The sequence below is a fragment of the Saccostrea cucullata genome, unplaced genomic scaffold (genome assembly GCF_032062105.1).
Source record: "Saccostrea cucullata isolate Sc308-1 unplaced genomic scaffold, CSIRO_AGI_Scuc_v1 ctg4036, whole genome shotgun sequence".
NCBI lineage: Eukaryota > Metazoa > Mollusca > Bivalvia > Ostreida > Ostreidae > Saccostrea > Saccostrea cuccullata.
Window position 1 is genome coordinate 17,206 of NW_026931486.1, and position 21,414 is coordinate 38,619.

Genomic DNA, 21,414 nt, shown 5'->3' on the forward strand with positions numbered 1-21,414 from the left:
TGCATGATTATCCATGCAAAGAATGATATTTCAAGTAAGTTCAATTTGTAATCAATGCCCAGAACTTGCCTTCATTTAACAGTGATTTGACTTTTGATCTTAAATACTGTTCGTTATCTCCATATGTTTTATTTACATTATACACCTCAGTATGTTACTTACACTGGAAATATAAATAATACGCTTCAAGGCTTGATTTTGAATTATTAAATGAACGGAGATCTGTTTAACGTAAGCAGTGTTTGCGATGTCAGATGTTTCTATATATTCTAACTTTAAAAAAAAGCTGCAGTAATTGTTATACATGTATCTGATCAAAATCTGATTCAGTTCTTTTGTCTTATCTTCATCACAGTCTGTTTAAATGCTTTCAAACCTTTCCAGTAATACCATACCGGATATTTACTACCAGTCACAGCTGACTGTACATACAGCCCGTTAAGATTAGAGTAGTGACAGGCGTTGTACCAACAAGCTCCGTGATTTAAATAGCACAGTTACCAGACGAAAGATTGACCTGGAATCCAGAGTCCTACGGTAATGACCTCTACAGCATTAAAGTATTCTTCGGGGACATAGGGTTCACAAATTTGTGAATTTAAATCCGTATCATACACCAAAACGCGTTGGTCTCGATAATATGGATTGTGAATAAAAGATAACGGATGGGTTGATTTTCGACCGCCGGATTTGTTCGAATCTACATGTGATGCGGATGTAACGTACTACCTTATGTGGTACTAGGATATAAGCCTTCTATCTTGATATATCTATCTATCTATCTATCTATCTATCTATCTATCTATCTATCTATCTATCTATCTATATATATATATATATATATATATATATATATATATATATATATATATATATATATATATATATATATATATATATATATATATATAAATATATATATATAAAGAAAGAACTCCTTGAACCAAAAAAAATATGTTATAAAAACGTGTTGCTGATACATTTACTATAAACAGACAAAATAACAATAATAGCAATCGTTATATTTGATCACAATCTGATTCGCTTTTTGTGTCTGATCATCATCTGAGTCTGTTTTAATGCTTCATATTTATTTTTCCAGTGCCACCAGGTAGTGTATTTTCCACCAGAATCACCAGATTGTCCGTACCGTCCGTTCAGGTTTGAGTTGTAACAGCTGTTGTACCACCAGGCTCCGTGCCAGGATGTAGCACAGTTACCACCACTATCCTTGTCGTTATCCTGGTCCTTTGTTGAAAATGCCATTCCATTGTGAGAATTAGTCAAACTATCACCTGTAACAGAGTATTTAATGAATTATATACAAACGTGCAATTTATGGAGCATTTAAATAAACATAAATAAAAAAAATAGACGCATCATTAATAGATTTAAAATAAACATGTTAAGCTTGATGTTGCTAAATCATGATTGCATGTATCATATAACCCACCCTTAGTCTTTTAAGGACAGATGATACAAACAATTTTTTTCTTTGAAAAAGATTTAATATCATGTCAAATGTTTAGAAATATGGATGGTTCTTAGAATTTTTTCTCCTAAGAACTGGAATATGAAAGAGACTTGGAAAATATTAGTAACATTTCAATGAAACAACAAATTTAGACAAATCACATTCAGTACAGGTTTACAGGTGAAAACAAATTTCAGAATATGTTACCATGGTGCTAAATGTGTAATATAAACTTAAGAAAAATATACCAAGCCAGGTGAATTTTATCAGGAAAAGCTAAATGGTAAAAATCAGCCTATGTGATAATGTTAATTTTTTGTCATTTTCACCTTCCTCTTAAAATTCACCTGGCTCGGTATATTTTTCTTTGGTTTATATTACACTTTTAGCACCATGTTAACATATTCTGAAATTTGTTTTCACCTGTAAACCTTTACTGAATGTGATTTGTCTATATTTGTTTTTTTTCATTGAAATATTACTAATATTTTCCAAGTCTATTTCATTTTCCAGTTCTTTGGAGAAAAAATTCTAAGAACCATCCAATTTTCTAAGCTTGTGACATGATATTGAATGCTTTTCAAAGAAAAAATTTGTTTGTATCATCTGTCCTTAAAAGATATTTGAAAACAGCATATGTTCTCTTTGTGATAATCTATGTTTAATTAACGATACTAGTAATTCAAATAATTTAATCTATCAACAAGAATAGGAAATTTCAATATCAACCTTCAGTTTTTTATAATGCTTTTTATATCATTTTCTTGTGAATCAATTGAAAGGACAATCTAAGTTAGTATATATTGTATGTAATCAATGAAATATGTTTAAATCAATGAAAAATTAACAATGATATAAAGACGTGTTAAAACTAAAACTGAAAGTGCTAACATATCCATGATAGTGTCAAATTAGATAGAGTCTGTATATAAATACTAGTGTTCCTCAATAGATACATATGGAACTACTCCTAACGATCGCTTAAACGATGAAATATCTATTCATTCAATAGCATAAATCATTTATGTTAAGTCTGCATTCGAGAAGGATATGGAGATAACGAAGAGTATTCAATTTCAAAGTCCATAAAACAATGCAAAATAGAAGCAGAGCAAACACGGACCTCCGAAACATCAGAGGTGGGATCAGGTGCCATGGAGGAGTGAGCATCCCCTGCTGATCGGTCACATCCGCCGTGTGCTCCTTGTCATGATCGGGAAATAACGGAAAAATCCGTCGTCAGTTCAGTATAAATAATGGGCTAACACTTAATATGAAAAAAAAAATCAGTCAGCATTTGTCTCAATGATAAATTGTATTTGCTGACAAGGTCATTGTATCAACCCTAGAATTTACGAAATGATGACTTAAACTGACACTGTTAATATTCTTGTTTCATCAACTAAGATAAGCAAAGGCGAAAACAATGTTGTGTAGATGATAACATTTCAGTTTGTCAAAACTACCTTCGTAAATATTCACGACAAAGTAAAGCATAAAAATACAAAATGCAAAATACATTGTAAATCCAGGAAATATTATAATTAGATCATAGCTCCCCTACACCACACCACCCTCTTTGAAAAAAGTCATGGATCCATAATTGAATCGAATATTTATATTTTAATTTTTTTTTTACTGAAGTCTCTCTTTCAACAGCCACCATTTTTCTCACTATTGATAAAAACTCCAAAAAGTATAAATGGAAGTAATCTTTAATTAAATGTTTTAAGAAATAAGGTATCATTTTTAACCACTTCTGTGCCACAGGGCCAATTTTGGGCCGATCACACACTTGCGTAGAGTGCCATGGGGCCGATTTTGGGCCGATTTTATTGAAATGAATTGTGACTTTGTATTCCTTTTACTTCTATTCAACGTAAATAATTATTGAAGTTTTGCATCTTTTTATTGCATAACATTAAAGATTTTATGGCTTATTTGTAGAATATCATAAAAATTTCAGGCAAATATATCGATAAACAAAGTGAATTTCATACCAGCGATGACGCCATAAATTTTTGAGATAAATGTTGTTACTTATAATGCCGGTATTATTACTATTGAATATGCTCAGTGAACATGATTGCATTTCAAAGGTATATTTCATACTATTATATGTACATCCACTGAATATTTTCTCCTTTATTTCTTAAGAAAACCCATTGCGTTAGTCACTGCATGAACTACATTAGGCATGTCGCCTGTACAGATTTCTTGATCAGTGGCTGTTCCATCAATGAAACGTTTAAAGAAGTTTGCATCATTAATACAATAATTACTTTTTAATCCTATTTATACAGATATAAATATGAACAATAAAATGTCTTTCTTTGTTATTACTGGAATTATCGGTCGCAGCTATTGCGGAAAAAATTAACATAACCCGCTTACGCGTTTTATTGTTTAAATAAATTCGGTATATTGAGATACTACTCGTCCATTTAGCAGCAACGAGTAGAATCAACGTCATTTTAGGTAAATGACGTCATAATAACAAGTACGTGCAAGCCAAACCTTGAGAAAACGTTCTGAGTTTATAGATTACCAGTAACTCTTGAGGCTTTAGATTGATTGACTGATTGTTTGATTCCGTGATTTAATATTGTCAAGTTTATTTATTTTATTTTGTTGCGTATGAACAAATTAAAATTTATTTCCTGTTTCGTTTTTTTCTTGTGTTCGATGTATTTTTCGTAAGTTTCATAAATGCAGATTTTACATGCTGCTACTCAACTAAAAGCACCTAATAATTAAACATTTTGAATAGATATTGAAAAGATAACCAAAGCTGATAAGTTCAAATGTTTGTTTTTGCTTTAATTGGATTCCGAAATTTTAATTCTAATCAATATTTCTTTTTATTTGTTCCGTATTGACTTTATTTATTACATACCGGTTTAACTTTTAATATATCATAGATTTTTTTTTTAACAAGACGCGTAAATTCAATGTATTACAGTGTAAGGGGTAATCATGATCAGGTTGATATGACCATTTTCTTCCAGAATTTTAATGGAAAATAATGACGCAATTTGATTGAAATTGCTGTGCTGGCATATCATGGAAAATAAGCCAGCAAAGCTATTGCTATTCATAATGCCATGTTCACTGAATAATCGTTGTTTATTACTTATATTTGCATTCTTTGATTCTTTTCAAGAATATCAGATGGAAATCCTGACTTACATAAGGACGCGGCTTCTTGTCTTCAGTAAAGAAAAACATACGGCTTTAAAGTCAGTACACTTGATCAATGCTCCTTTTCTCTAATAAATCACAAACATTTTATAAAGTATTTCCCTCTCAAACACAGTTATCTGGATACAAGCAGCGCCGTCAACACGTTCTCTAAATTTTTGTTTTGATGCAGTTGTGACGTCATAGATCAAGGTTATTGCTTTTATAATGATTATAACTCCAGAATGCTTTTCTATGATTTTTTTTTAAGTTTTTATATCCATTTTTTAATAGCGGAAATCATTCTTGAAATAGATATGCTAGTTAAAGACCCAATTTTTTTACCGTACGGTTACCTGAGGAGGAGGAGTGGTCAAAGTAACAGTGGTGTTATTTACTTGGAGACCCCCAATACCCAAGATGTCAAAAATCTGGGTATGCGTAGCATTACACAGGAAGTCTGTGTTTGGTAATCTGGATCAACATTATGTGTTTTGTGTCTGGTTTTGAGTGAAACTACGTAAAATAATTATTTTAATATATGAAATTTATTTGTAAACTAAACGCATTCATCGTTATCATGGTAATGTTTTGAAGGCAAAAAAATTAATAATAATAATATCGGTTATATCGTTTTAGAAAATGTTTTTCTTACATAAAAGAAAAAAATCACGAGTAAAAACTACAAATCAATAACAATTATCTATTTTAATCTTCAATAAAAGAAATCGCTTGATTAAAAAAGTCTGAATATTGAAATAAAAAAATTATGAATCCACCTATTCGTCGTGCATGCGAACATGCATTTACCACGATCGGAATGTTTTTTTTTTTATGGCCAATAATGTTGTCCAAAATATTCCATATTTTTTATTCTTCGTGTGTTTACAAAATTTTATTGTTAGAAAGATTTCTTTTCAGAATTGATCACTATTAACTATCTTCACATTTTCATTACGTATATATACAGACGCTAGAAGAAATTCGAGCATTAATTCTGACATCAATTTCTGTACAACATCGTGCGGATTGTAGCCATACTACAAAATAAAACATCTTTTAAAAACTTTGCTATGCCGTTTATTAGTGCTGAATATTTTTCTTATATCTCATTTCTTAAAAAATAATTTAAATCGGTGGACTTCTATAATTACGGCAAATAGAGCCAGTTTCTGTGGACGCGGTCTTTTTTTCTACAGATAACGTGGACGATATAACACTTACAAGAAACAAACAGCAGTGAAGATAAAAAAGAAATATTTTATTATGTCAATGTTTTAATAATCTACTTTCAATTATTTTTTTTAAATAAATAAAATTCAAACATATTCTAACCCGCGTGTATACTATGCGGGTACATGAAAGCGTTTGGCGCGTGACCAGGTAATTGTTCTCAAAACATGCAAACTCAGATTATCAAGAAGCACTGGTAGCTGACCTGTCAATCAAATCAGAAGCTATTGTTTTTTTAATGATTGACAGGCGGTAAATTATTGATCTTGAATCAGGTAGATTTTGGGGGCGTTAACATAAAATTGGGTGTTTAACATTCTTTGTGCCTATTTTGGGACTATCTTCAAAAACTACGTTAAGTGCCATGGGCCTATTTTCGGCCTACCGTTAGCTCATTTACGTCACAAGTAAAACTGATTATGACGTTACGTCATCATTCTGAGTTTAACGCCATTTTGGCCTTTTGTTGCTGGAAACAATCATTTTATGATATACTGAAAAATATTATATAGGAACGAATATGTTAAACGGGTATTTTATATGTTTTGGTCATAAGAAAATAAAAACAGTATACAGTCAAACCTGTTTTAAGAGGCCACTCGTGGGAGAATGACAAATTGGCCACATAAGACAGGTGGCCACTTATTCCAGGTTTCAAACCAATGAATGAAAAACTGGGACCAGGGTTGTGTATTTATTTTCACACGTATCCAAATCCAATTTCAACAAATTTTAAAACTTGGGAAAATTTAAGTCAAATGAAATCCCTTTTACATTTCATTTTGCACGAATTTCTGAAAGAAATCTGTTATTGTTTTTTTTGTGTGTGTTGGTAATTTAATTTTTCAGCCATAGAATTTACATCACAGGAAATCATAAAATGTTCTAACAACTTAGCATTTCCCTGATGCTGTGTAAAGTGTTTTAGTTTTTCTAGATATCTATTTACTTATATAACATAAAAGGTTAAAATGTGAGACTGACCGCTTGACTTGATAACCTCAGGCGAAATTGTAATTAATGTAGCCTATTGAGTTTATATCCTGAAAATATTCAACAACCTACTTTGTATATTAAGAACACCAAAAAACATCTTTTAACAATAAATCATTTAATCATATTAATTAGATCATTAAATCCTGACAGAATTCAAATTACACCTGCAATTATTGGTCATTAACTCATTATCAGCTGTTCATGTTTGGCTTCGTATGAGGATACGAGGTCACGTGTCAGACGGAAGTCATGTGACAAAACAGACAAAATGGCCGCTGAAAACAGGCATGTTGAGCAAACGGGACCTAAAAACACTGGCCACTGGCCGCGTTAGACAGGTGGCCGCTTAAATGAGTTAAAATATAGTGAAAATATGAACGGGCGGGACTGAAACTGGCCGCTCATGGGGAGTGGCCGCTGATTAAGGGTGGCCGTAACAGCAGGTGCGACTGTATTCTAATTTGAAATTAAACAACTTTGTATTTTCAATCCTCGTTTGAACGTGTCTCTGGTTTGAAAGATACAAGCAATCAAAATTCCATACTATTAGGGAAATATTTCAAAAAAAATATTTATTTAGCCTGACTTATTCTTTAAAACGGGAATAATTTACCATTACTCATAAAAACTTAATGATTTGATCGTGGAAATACTAGTAATGCTATTTCATTTTGTAATTTCTGAAAATGTTTTTTAATATTTAATCGGCATGATATATTATATATATAGTTTAACATTTGTAACATCATTAAACATTAAAGCCTTGAAGGGCTTTTGCATAACAAAGTGAAAGGGTTTATTTCATACATGTCGCATTATTAAAAAAATCCACAAAGAGACAAGGAACTCTACAGATAAACCTCTCAGTTTTGTTATACATGTAGTCAGTGCATGACATCGCCAATTGCCGGAAAAGACTGCATGTCCATTGAACAATTATGGCTCTTTTTTCTGCAGGAAATGACTTTGACATAGATCCTCTGCATGCATGTTTATACGTATAGTCCCATTGAATTCTATCCATTCAGTTTGTTCAAAATACCAACAGAGATTTAATGTCTTTTAGGCACGAATTATCGATTTTAATTGCCGACAGGGGAGGGGGGAGCCGGGGTAAGATTTTTTTTCGCTTGCTTCTCCTGTTAGATTATATCTCACTATTACTTAAATGAAAGAATTATGGTAGGTATTTACAAACAGAGGGCAGGCAAGATATCTTGTCTGTCGAAATTGGGGCAAGTACTCCTCCCCGTCACCCCAGGCAAATACCTCTAATAACTTGATTTCCTCGAGATTTCAACGTCACTTAAACCGGTAGTAATTAACACGTTTCTATTTTATTTTCTAACAGCTAAGGAAACGATTTTGAAAAGAATTAGAAATGTCATTTAACAAACGCTTCTTGCTTTTTTAAGGGCCTTGAAGAGTTTATACGCAAAGAACGTACACTTTTCTTGTTTAATTTTAGTTTTTATTTGTTTGGGGTTATTTTGTGATATATTTTTTTAAAATCAATATTTTAAAAATGTCATTACTATACCATGAGTTAAAATTATCACAGAAACAAATGCCCATGATTTAATTAATAAAATCTTTAGAGAAATAATGAAGTAAGTTTTTATACACCTAAACATCTAAAAACCTCTTTATTTGATTGATTCAAACAATCCACAGACTGCATCCGAGTTTCCGATCCAGGGTGAAAAGACGAAGAAAAATTCGAAGCAAACTTACGTCTAAGTCGTGTATTTACCAACACGATTAGAAAATGTGACAGTATTAAAAGATCAACATAATCGTGTTAACAAATATAAAAAAAAATAATTTATAACAATACGCTACAACTGTGCATTTTTTAATTTCAATAAAAAGTATATGTGATGTAAACGTGCGTAAAAGTAGCATGCTCTGTGAAGCATGTTGTATCAAATTAATATTATAGCTCCATATTTTTTTTACAAATCAACAGAAAACACCAAATCTTTGTATGTTCATAAGAAAATAGGTAAAATTTTTATCTGGAGAGTTTTACTGGTTTCAAGGAAATAGCGTGCTCATAATAGAACTTGTCCGCGAACTTTCCTAACACCCTTCGTGCAAGTGGTTCAGGAAAAGGAGTGATCGAGTGTGCAAAGGCTCTTATAAAGAAGGGGTACTTTTTTCTAGTTTAGTTCAACAGTAAATCTTTAATTAGATACCCCGTCATCGGCTTTTCTACTAATCGGGTTAGTTGCAGAACTAGCAGTAGCTCTCCAAAAATATTTTGACAGACCGGTCTATCAATATGTATTTTTTCGGAGAGCTACTAACAGTACAGTTTTAGCTATGGGCCGGGTACATTTGATAAATTATGTAACGTATACGTTAAAAATGTATATTAAGGTGTATAAACAGAAATGACCCTTTTTCAAGTACGACAGAATTTTCAACGATAAATCACGAAAACTTGTGTGAATAGTTATTTATGCATAACTGTGTTTCAATTACACTGCATATGTATATATCTAATTTTAATCGTATTGCATTTCCTGCAAAAAGTGAAATGCGAAAAAGTTGTTTTTTATACCTTTACCTACTTTGTTTGTGACGTTACGGTAACGTAACATCATAGATTTAATGTAATTAAAAAAAACTGTCACGGCACTGTGCGTAATTTGAACTCAAAATCTGTACGGCAGCGAAAAGGTTAAAGAAATTTTCTCTTTCTGAATTATTACCCAAATGTGAAGAGTTATCGTTCTTTGTACAGATATGCATGATACAAAAAAATGTAAATATTTGAGTTCTCTACAATTTTTAAAAAGTTTTATTACACAATTAAATACATTGACCAAAATTGACTTTTTAGTTTTGAATTTGAACTGTTAGTCCATTATTTATACACTGAATTGACGACGGATTTTTCCGTTATTTCCTGACCATGACAATGAGCACACGGCGGGTGTGATCGGGCAGGGAATGCTAACTCCTCCATGGCACCTGATTCAACCTCTGATGTTTCGGAGGTCCGTGTTTGCTCTGCTCCTATTTTGCATTGTTTCATGGACTTTGATATTGAATACTGTTCGTTATCTCCATATCCTTTTTTTAAAGATATAAATCAGCAATTTTAAATATTCTTAATTTCGTTTTTTAAAGAATATAATTAAAAACTTATATTTATTCCTCTTACGAAACATTTCATTTATATACTTCTCAACACACCATATAAGTATAGTAGAGCTTGTTCTACACGAGTGTGATAAAGCAATTGTACTCATAGTAGAAGCAGTTGCGACTATAGTCCTGTGAACTCAAAGCAGTTGATGTCTACATGTTCATAGTGGGAGAGAACAGTGGATATGCAAATATTTACATTTCCAATAAATTTCCCCTATGATTCTTTACAAAATAAAATGCAGTTCATTTTCTCATGAACTACATTACATCTGCAGCACGAATAAGCATGAATATCTCCATTGTTACTTCGTAATATTGCACTTGATGTCAAAAAATATAGTGCACTCTGTTTTGCTTTAAAAATGACAATTGAATGGCGTAAATTTATGGCAAGTTATTAGAAAAATAATGTAAATATAAGAAATGAATTTAATTTTTGAAGATTCATGACGTATATGAACTACGACGCTTCACGAAGGCATATTTCTCATAAATATGCCGGCGTGAAGCGTCGTAGTTCATAACCTCATGAATCTTCAAAAACTAAATTCATTTCCTAAATATACATTTATAGATACACATTGCTTTCAGTAATGTTGTATAAAGGAAAACATTTGCAAATGTAAATATATGATTCTAGATACCGTTTCATGTGAAATACATGATATACAATGCATGGTTACTGAAATATGGATGAGGAACTTGTGGACTTTCTTTTCATATCAAGGTATTTCCATCCTCCTATGATGTCATAGGTTTTTGCAAAAACTGTAATTAATTTAAATTTATACCAAATAAAACATCTTTTTGAAGAATGCTTTTCAACAGGTGTGATGATAAAAATTGTTAAATAACTAGAATTTAAAAGATGTGTATGACCGAAAAGTCTTAAAACACGATTTTGAAATTGGCGCTTTTCGAAAAGGCAAATGCGCTTCAATCTAGCTCTGAATTATATTTATCTAATGTCTTTCCTCTAAAGAAATGCATGTATTTTCGTGATGTTATTTCTTAATAAACATAATTGATACTGTTTGACATCAGATCATGACACCGCGCTGCAAAGTAACAGATTAATGCAAGACTGTTAAACAGCTGTTTTACAAAAGTCCTGATACAGTCCCTGAAACGTTCTACTTTCCTATTTTTCCGTTTGCTCACCGTGCGTTCACCGTTCGCTCTCCGTTCACAGTTTTGCGTTCACCGTTCACAAAACGTTCACCGTTCACTCTTCATTCCGTTTACTTTGCGTTCACCTTGCGTTCACCGTTCACTTATCGTTCAGTCTTCATTGTCATTCGGAACTCCGGAGTGAAAGGACTTCTCTATTTGATGGTAAGGATTTACACGTTTTTAAATTAATAACTAAGATATCGTGTTTTAAGAATAATTATTTCATTGCAAAAAGTATCTACTATATTTATATTTCTATTATTATAACTTAGCTGTTACTTTATCCATGAAATTTTTCTGGAAAATAATACATTTAGTACCTACATGTACAGTCCTTGAAACATTCTACCTTCCCAACTGAACGGTGAACGAACGTTGAACAAACGGTGAACGAACGCAGAGCGAACGGTGGGTGAACGATGTGCGAACGCTGAACGCAACTTGGTGAACGATGTGTGAACGGTGAACGGTGAGTGAACGCAGAACGCGAACGGAGCTCGAACGTGAGCGCAAAGTGAACGGTGAACGAACGGTGAACGCAAGATGAGCGATTTATTCGGAACGCCTCCGATCTTTTCCTTGCATTGAGATTATTCTATTATTCTATAATTCTAATTTTAGTTGCTTAAATATAAATAAACAATACATAAATAAATAAATGAATAATAAAAACATTTTTTTCTGTACAGATATGTACCTATGTTTTAAATCGATATTTTTATAACACGATTTTAATTGCTGTAAAACATGTATATTTGTTACCGAACGCGTGTAAATTAAATATAAAATTAACATAAAATAGCAAATATTCTTTTCAATTCTTTTGCTAATTCTTTTCACTAATAAAATAATTTGGACTTCTGAAGATAAAACTACTACTTACAGAATGAATTAATTACATTGTACGCGGTTGAAACAATCATACATGTATTTCCGTGCCAAGGCGATTCTGAGTTAAATAACGGATTTTTTTTTTCAAATTCACAATTATCTGTTGACGTACTGCATAAAAACTCTCGTTTTATTTAAATTCTAATGCAAAATATTCTATATTTATGTGCCTTTTGTATTCTTTTATGATGATTATTTTAGCTAACTGCTACATGTATCTGTAGACATTTCCCGGCCGTGATTATACTCGGTCAAGATGTTGGAAAGAGGCATTCGAATTGCTGTCATATTTTTATTGAACAGAGAAATGTACGAGAGAGAGAGAGAAAGAGAGAGAGAGAGCGAGAACCCATCGATTCTCAGATATCTGTTGTATCAAATAAAAATTCTTATTATCTTTCCTTAATATTCCAAGCAGTAATGGTAATCATTTTTTTAGATTAACAAATCCATTTGACAGTAATCATTGGCTTTTATTTTCCATCATCAAGTTCACACAATTCACATGAAGTCAACGTGCTAGTAGCGTTTCACCGAACATGCCGAAGGCAAAGAGTCACTTAGTATTTCCAAGAAATTTTTATATTTTTCCTTATCATTTCTATATCTGATTCTTGCATTCCTGCAGAAAAAATAAATAAATAATGGGAATATATACTTTGAAGAATCAAATTTTAAATTGAATTTGAAACATATTCCCTGCCAAATTAAAATACTACTGTCGGCACATGTTTATTAAGGTCTTCCGTTTCCAACGGAAGACCTTCTACTGATTCTGTTGGTAAAAATTATTATTCTTTTTTTTTCTTCTACTTCCTAGACGCCAACTTTGAAGCCTCATATCTCACTCATTTCTCAATTGATTCCGCTCAAATTTTCAGAGGTTCTAGAAGTCACTAAACTCTATCAGAATGTTGTCTAAAATTTCAAAAAAATCACTTCCGGTTTTGAGTTATTCCCCTTTAAACGAAAATTTATAGGCTTTCGTTTCCAGACAAAGGCTCAGAGACGGCTAAAGCTGGTGCAGAAATTGAACTGATTTTAGATAATAGAAGGATTGAAGTTGTGCACATTGGTTTTTGTTTTTTGATTTCTCTATTCAAAATGGCGCTATACAGGGGTCAAAAATTAGAACGCCTAAAAGAGCGAAAATTTACACATATTTTGCTTTTTGTCTTCTAAACTAAAAATATTTTAATAAAACATATAGAACAAAATTTGTGCAGAATTAAAAGATCTTTCAAATGATATCTCGAAAAAAGGGCTGACCCCTAAATTAAGGAATCCGGGTCATTTCTCCCCAGTACCTGCTCCACCTAGGTCATTTCCGTCCAGGTCATCTCTCTCCTGGGTCATTTCTCTCCATTACCCAGGTCATTTCTCTCCACAACCTAGGTCATTTCACTCCAACACAAAAATTATAGTGTAATAAGTTTAATTTTTTTTTGTTAATTACCACGCTGAATTTAACGCTAACTTTATTCATTTTATTTCGTCTTATTTATCTATTTATTAATTCACACATGTATTTTTTATTTATTTATGACTTCACGCAATTATTGTTTATTTTATTCATGATTTAAACATTTATGCATTCACTCATTTATTTGAATAATTATTTTTTTTAGAAGTCCTTTATAATTTAATTCATTCCTTTATTTATTATTTTTTGTATTAATTAATCAAAAATCAATTTATACAATCTTGAACTAGCTTTTGAAAAGGACAGAAGCACATGATTATTTATTTTCATTCATTAATTCTAAGACTTACTGTCTTTCTTTCTAATGGAATTAGCTGCAGAACTGTAGCTCTCTGAAAAATATGTTTTGACAGTGCGGTCTGTCAAAAAAAAAAAAAAAAAAAATCGGAGAGCTACAGTTCTGCAGCTATAATGCGATAATAGAAATATTTTATTTTAATCTTCTTTCTTTAACAATTAAATTCATTATCAATTAGACCTCAAGTGGATTTGTTTATTGTCCTGTCATCTGTCTTTTATGGTCTTCATCGGGAATAAATAGATAATTGTTAGAATTCGTAATTGCTGTCTTGCGGTTTTATGGTACCCTACAAGGTGGGGTTTTTTTTATCATCATGCTGGGTGCATGTTTATCCGTAAATTGTCGATTTCACAAATTGAAAATACAATATCTCCTTTAGTCAACTTGTACAAAGATGTGTTCAACCAGATTATTATATAAAGAAGAATTTTGTTCCCACTTTTTATTACATTGAATACAAACTCATTTACATTTACTGTAATACTTCCTAGAGATCACAATTTTTAGGCAAGATGACTAATCCTAAATGTATGCATTTTCACAGTCAAGTAAATTTTAACTTTTTAGATTTCATTTTTCCCCAAATTACACGTTTTCTCGGTTCAACAGTGGAAGCCCCCCCCCCCCCAACATTTACATGTTTATTATAAGAACGTAAAATTGATGTACTGATGCATGGATTATTAATTTAAAATGTCTCGATTGTTACAAACATTTTTCTGCATTATTTTCTCTTGCGTAAATATGTATGTGCATACATGTAAAAGACCTCATGAATGTCTCCTTGATAAGAAAACGGAAGTATTGATCAGTCGAAAGATCATTCTAGCTAACATGACATCGAGTCATATGTCTTTGCCCTTTCAAAGAGCTAGTTCAAGTTTGTGTTAATTATAGTTGGAATATTTTTGTTTGTACTTAAAATTTATAATCTTTGGTATAACAATGAAAACTGGACGCCATGGATAAAATCCTTTTCGATGTCTTATAATTCATTTTTAAGAGATATTTTTTTCCCTTTGTTTCATTCCCATTAATTCATGTGGTTTGGCTACTTTGTTAATGTTGTGTACCTTGAAAATATTGCATTTTAGGTTTTTTCATATCTATAGCATTTTTACGTCATTATTTTCTTCGCGTTCTTATTATTTATAGTTTTATAATATACAATTATTCAAAATAAATATTGGTAAATATTTACATACTTTTACTTGTGTATCTGATTTCATAATATATATTTTGAAGTATCCTTTGTTTTCTAAAAATTATCTATTTTTTAGCTGCAGAACTGTAGTTTTCCTAAAAGAAAATGTATTGAACCGGTCTGTCAATATATTTCTTTTCGGAGATCGAGCTACAGTTCTGCAGCTATTATTTTATGTCATGTCCCTTTTTTCTCCTAAGATCAAAATTGACATATTATAATTTAAAACTGTTTTATTTTTTTATTCCAAAATATTTGTATCGCCAAACAAAATCAATCAATAAAAGCAATTCTTTTTGTATCATTTTTCCAAGATTCGAGTTTGATCAGTATCTATATAATATTCAGATTATAGACAAAACTTCACCATCGGCTATGGTAAAACTTAATTATTTTAACAAATTAATTTATTTTAATTGAGTTTAAAATTTTCTTTCAAAATTATTACTCTTAACAGAGGAGGCCTCCACGTAGCAAGGGCTGGACAATGGTATCAATTTATTTTCATTAATATCAAATATTAAATTTTCCCCTGTAAATAAAATTACGACACATTTTCTCGTTTGAATTTTATTGGTCATAAATTGATAAAATTAATTTATTTTACGAGACAAAAGTTAATAACACAAGAATGGAAATGTAAATAATTATATAAGATCAGATTAAAAATGGGGTGAAATGACCCAGGTAGGAGAGAGAAATGACCTACCGTGAAATAACCTACCGTGAAATGGTAGGAGAGAGAAATAACCTGGGAGAGAAAAAAATTTAGAGAGAAATGACCTGACACCAAATTGAGGGATCTAGAGGGCCAAAAGTTTTTTCCAAATATCTCAAAAAGTATTGAGAATTAGTAATACGTCAAAGAAGCAAAGTTGTTCAAAATGTCAAACTTAATCTATTGAAGTCGTCAAAATTCGTCCGGAGACTTCGCTTCCGGTCAAACCGGAAGTCGTCAGAAAATGCATATATTTGCTGTTCTTGACAAGTTTTTGGGTAACATATGTCACAGGAAGCATAAAACTTAATGTTCCGTCCGTCAACATCATTCCGGTCAAACCGGAAGTAGCCAAAAATAGCTTATTTTTTAAAGTTTTGATGCAAAACTGAAATTAAAAAGTGACTGGATACGACTTAGCTCATTGCTTTCTTTTGTTGACGTCAGTTCCGGTCAAAACAGGACGGAAGACCTACTCGTTGCTTTGCAACGAGCTTTGCTCTAGTTCTAAAATACTATTGTTTAATGACTGTTTGATGTTGGTTTTAAGACTGATTTTCTTGTGTTACAATATACATTTAATATAAAATAAAATATACTGAAAAAAAAACTCACTACGAATTTTATTTCGTGAAAAGGCACCGAGGGGGGGGGGGGTGTTTTAATTATACTGAATGGCAAACATATATTTAAACATATGTTTAGGTACGGAGAAGGAAGGAATTTTCCGTCTGTAATAATAGACGATTTTAAACAGTTGGTCTTTTCTAAAATTTAAAATCACACTATGAATTTAATTAGCTCTAAAGATATCTAATTAACTGAATATTTGCAGTATTGTTAATATTTTCAAAACTATGTGTAGTTTAAAATTCGTGTTACTGTAGAAATAATTTTTTTTATGTATTCTTGTCCTGTAAAAGACTTGGATTAATTATAATACATCCAATAATAATTTGTCTTCTTTAAAATTACAACAAATTGATGCCGTCCGTGAAGGATTTGTACATTGCCCTTTTTTTAAGTTAATATTTTAGCATCGTTCTACATACAAGTATGTACGTAATGTATTATTTTCCAGGGAAATTTCATGTAATAAGTAACAGCTGAGTTATAATAATAGAAATATAAATGTCATAGATAATTTTTGCAATGAAATAATTATTCTTCAAACACGATATCTATGTTATTTAATTAAAAAACGTGAAAATCCTTACCATCAAAAAGATAAGTCCTTTGACTTTGGGGTTCCGAATGACAATGAAGACTGAACGATAACTGAACGGTGAACACAAGGTGAACGCAAAGTGAACGCAAAGTAAACGGAACGAAGATCGAACGGTGAACGTTTTGTGAAAGTGAACGCGAGCGCACGGTGAACGGTGAACGCAATACTGTGAACGGAGAGCGAACGGTGAACGCACGCTGAACGGTGAACGAACGCTGAACGAAGGGAAAAATGGGAAAGTAGAACGTTTCAGGGACTGTATGTAGAACGATGCTAAAATATTAAATTTGAATAAAGGCAATATACAAATGCTTCAAGTACGGCAACATTTTGTTGTAATGTCAAAGACGACGAATCGTTAATGGATGGATAATAATCCAAATCTTTTACAAGACAAGAATACACAAAAAAAAAGAATATTTCTAACACGTATTTTTAAAAAAATGCACGAAAACACATTAGAACTACATGCAGGTCTGAGAGCTATGAACAGTACTGCAGATATTCAGTTAATTAAATATCTTTAGAGCTAATTAAATTAATAGTGTGATTTAAAATTTTAGAAAAGACCAACTGTTTAAAATGTAATACATTAGAATTTTTTCTACTTTACGTTAAGTCTATTATCAGAGAGGGAAAATTCCTTCCTTCACCGTACCTAAATATATGTTTGATTAAGAGCCTCCCCCGCGCCTTTTCTGCCGAAATCAAATTCTTAGCTAGTATTTTCAGTATATTTTAAATAATATTTAATGTGTATTGTAACACAAGAAAATCAGTCTTAAAACGAATATCGAAACAGTCATTAAACAACAGTATTTCAAAATATACATGTGCCGAAAGTAGTATTTTTAATTGGCAGGGAATATGTTTCAAATTCAGTTTCAAACTTAATCCTTCCAAGTATATATTCCCATTATTTATTTATTTTTTTCTGTAGAAATGCCAAAATCAGATCTTGAATTAATAGGAAAAATATTAAAACTTCTTGGAAATACTATGTGACTCTTTACCTTCGGCATGTTCGGTAAAACGAGATTTCCACATCTCCACTGTGTCGAATGATTTTGATTGACAGGACAAGTACCGTGGACTTCCTGTGAACCGTGTGAACTTGAAGATGGAAAATAAAAGACGATGAATACTGTCAAATGGATTTGTTAATCAAAAAATGATTACTTTTATTGCTTGGAATATTTAGGAAAAATAATAAGAATTTTTATTCGATACAACAGATATCTGAGAATGAAGGGGGGTATATCTCTCTCTCTCTCCCTCTCTCTCTCGTACATTTTTCTGTTCAATAAAATTTATGACAGCACATTACTTGTTTAGTTTTGAAAATTTAATCTATTACAAATAATTTGATTGCCTCTTTCCATCATCTTGTTCGAGCATAATCAAGGTCGGGAAATATCTACAGATACATGTAGAAGTTAGGTAAAATAATCATCATAAAAGAATAAAAATTATACTTAAATTTTTAATATTTTGCATTAGAATTTTAAAATACGAGTGTATTTATGCAATACGTCAATAGACATTTGTAAATTTAAAAAAATCCGTTATTTTACTCAGAATCGCCTTGGCACGGAACTACATATATGGTTGTTTCATCCGGGTACACTGTAATTTATTCATTCTATAAGTAGTAGTTTTATCTTCTACAGTCCACATTATTTTATTAGTTAAAAGAATAAGCATATTTACTATATACGAAGATTGATTTTATATTTATGCTACACGCGTTCAGTAACAAATAAACATGTTTTACGGCAATTAAAATTGTGTTATTAAAATAACGATTTAAAACATATGTATGTGCAGAAGAAAATGTTTTTTATTATTTATTTATCTATTGTTTTTTTTATGTTTTAGCACCTGAAATTAGAATTATAGAATAATAGAATAATTTCAGTTCAAGGAAAAGATCGGAGGCATTCCGAATAAATCGTTCATCTTTCGTTTACCGTTCGTTCACCGTTAACTTTGCGCTCGCGTTCGCGCTCCGTTCGTGTTCTGCGTTCACTCACCGTTCACCGTTCACACATCGTTCATCAAGTTGCGTTCAGCGTTCACAAATCGATCACTCACCGTTCGCTCTGCGTTCGTTCAGCGTTTGTTCAGCGTTCGTTCACCGTTCAGGTGGGAAAGTAGAATGTTTCAGGGACTGTATCAAGGTTATGTCAATGAATACTTTTACCTGCAGTTCCCGTGTACCCGGATACTGTGAGTCGGTATTTATCAGCCTCGTTTCCGATATAAAATGTTGCATATGCAGCATACGCCGTGTCCCCGTTAAATCCATGGAGATCTACTCGCAGTTCCTGGTCCTGATCTTTTGTTAATACATGAATTGCGTCATTCCCTTTATGACAATTTGAAAAAGAACATTGAAATTAATGTTTATGACTATTGCTTAGAATATGATTTTATCCTAATTGTTTTAAATAATGTATTTAAAAAAAATTACACATGGTTATCTAACAACCAAGCTCTATGATAAAGGTGATGATTTTAACTTTTCTATTGTGAACTTCCCTAACTTATGTAGCAATATATACCTTCATCACCTGCATAAGGTGTTTATATATTACAGTTGATTCAATACGCAAGAGCATGCTCTACGTATAAACAATTTCTAAAACGAGGTAAATTATTGACAAACAAGTTGATGAAACAAGAATATCAGCAGTCTCGTTTAAAGTCATTTTTTCGTAAGTTCTGTGAACTTGTCCGCAAATACAATTTATCATTGAGTCAAATGCTGATTGACGTTTTTTATACTTATTGTTAGACCACTATTTATTCACAAAATTGATAACGGGTTTTTGCGTTATTTCCTGATCATAACAAAGAAGCACACGGCGGGTGTGACTGGTCAGCAGGGGATGCTCACTCCTCCATGGCACCTGATCCCACCTCTGATGTTTTGGAGGTCCGTGTTTGCTCTGTTACTATTTTGTGTTGTTTTATGGATCGACTTTGAATATTGTTTGTTTGAATATTGGTCGTTATCTCCAAATCCTTCATTGATATCCACAGAAAAAGTTATACAAAACAGTTAGAGTAGGACATTCCTATTTTTTGGAGAGATTATGCTAAAAGCAATATAACATCTTGAAGTAGTGGGACCATTTTACAATAACTTGTTTTGTAAATCAAAGCAATATAAAATCAATGTTGATTAAATCTTCTAAGTTTTCATTTCGACAAAGTGTTGTGAGGTGTCTGATAATTTAAAAATGTTTGTTAGTCATGTCTATATTAAGTAACAGAAAGAAACTTCTGGAACATTCAAGAGTGGTCAAGGTGTATGGAGAGAACGATCATAGGCATTTATGCCTGCTGTTCAATCCATTTCTATGAATAAAATATATTTTAAACTAAGGTGTATGGTTATTTTTTCTAGAACATACTTGAATCTTGAATTTCGTGTTGTGTCCACATTTTGTATTTGCATTTAAAAAAAAAAAGAATTTTCTATATATTTGTTAATGCATAAATTAAATTCACTGCTACTTTGTATGCATGTGCAAGACTGTCGTACAAAAAGCCAGGTGTTCAAAGAGAGAATAGTGTACCTAAGAGGGTAGAGTACCAAATTAGTAGAGTACAAAAGAGAGTAAAGTACCAAAAATATTACAGTACCAAATACAGTAGAGTACCAAAGAGAGTAGAGTACCAAAAAGAGTAGAGTACCAAAGAGAGTAGAGTACCAAAGAGTGCAGAGTATCAAAGAGAGTAGAGTATCAAAGAGAGCAGAGTACCAAAGAGAGTAGAGTACCTAAGACAGTAGAGAACCAACTTGTGAGAATGATATTTGCTGACAAAAGCGTTTTTCTGACCAATTACATAAGAAATTTCCATGATTACCATGTAGTTAATTTATTTACGAAACAAGTTGTTTTTGTCATTGCTGGGTGACTGTTTGGTTGCAGTTATTCCTTCTTTAATTTTATTTTAAATATTACAATTTTCAATGGAGATTGCAACAATGTAAATTTCCATCCCTCGAAAGTCACCGTTAACCTCGGGTCGTTTTCGGTTGACAATTGGTTTAATAGGGTCAAAATTTTCTATGTTTCCCTCAACTACAAGCAGGTAGGTTAAATATAAACAATATTTTGTTGTATTTCAAAGTACAGTGTATATATGTATTCTTACCAATCCAATAGTTGTTCTTTGGATCCCCGAAACCTTTTCTATAATCTTCCCAAGTTCGATAGAAATGAGTTGATCCGTCTACTCTCTTCTGCATAACCTATAAATATGGTAGAAATCGTTAATTTATCTTCTGCTAATAGCTTACCGGCCTTTATTTTATTTTGCTTTAAAATTAACTTAGATAATCATACATGCATACAGAGAAAA

At 31.7% G+C, this 21,414-nt stretch overlaps 1 protein-coding gene across 1 annotated transcript; it reads right to left on the reverse strand.

Moving 5' to 3' along the window:
• Positions 1 to 970: 970 nt before the first annotated feature.
• Positions 971 to 21,301, reverse strand: LOC134232751 (ficolin-1-like). The gene is made up of 3 exons (XM_062714733.1): positions 21,208 to 21,301; positions 19,244 to 19,408; positions 971 to 1,295 (listed from the first exon to the last, which is right to left on the reverse strand). Exons 1-3 carry the CDS (start codon positions 21,299 to 21,301, stop codon positions 1,030 to 1,032), a joined length of 525 nt encoding a protein of 174 aa, XP_062570717.1. The 3' UTR covers positions 971 to 1,029.
• Between the last annotated feature and the right edge of the window lie 113 nt (positions 21,302 to 21,414).

Bases quoted from the DNA above. Each gene is read 5' to 3' on its own strand.
- LOC134232751 (XM_062714733.1), bottom strand. From the start codon at position 21,301: ATGCAGAAGAGAGTAGACGGATCAACTCATTTCTATCGAACTTGGGAA. The intron at 19,409-21,207 runs GTAAGAATACAT...ATTGTCATAAAG, and splicing joins AAAGAACAACTATTGGATTG to GGAATGACGCAATTCATGTA. The intron at 1,296-19,243 runs GTAAAAGTATTC...ACTCTGTTACAG, and splicing joins CGGGTACACGGGAACTGCAG to GTGATAGTTTGACTAATTCT.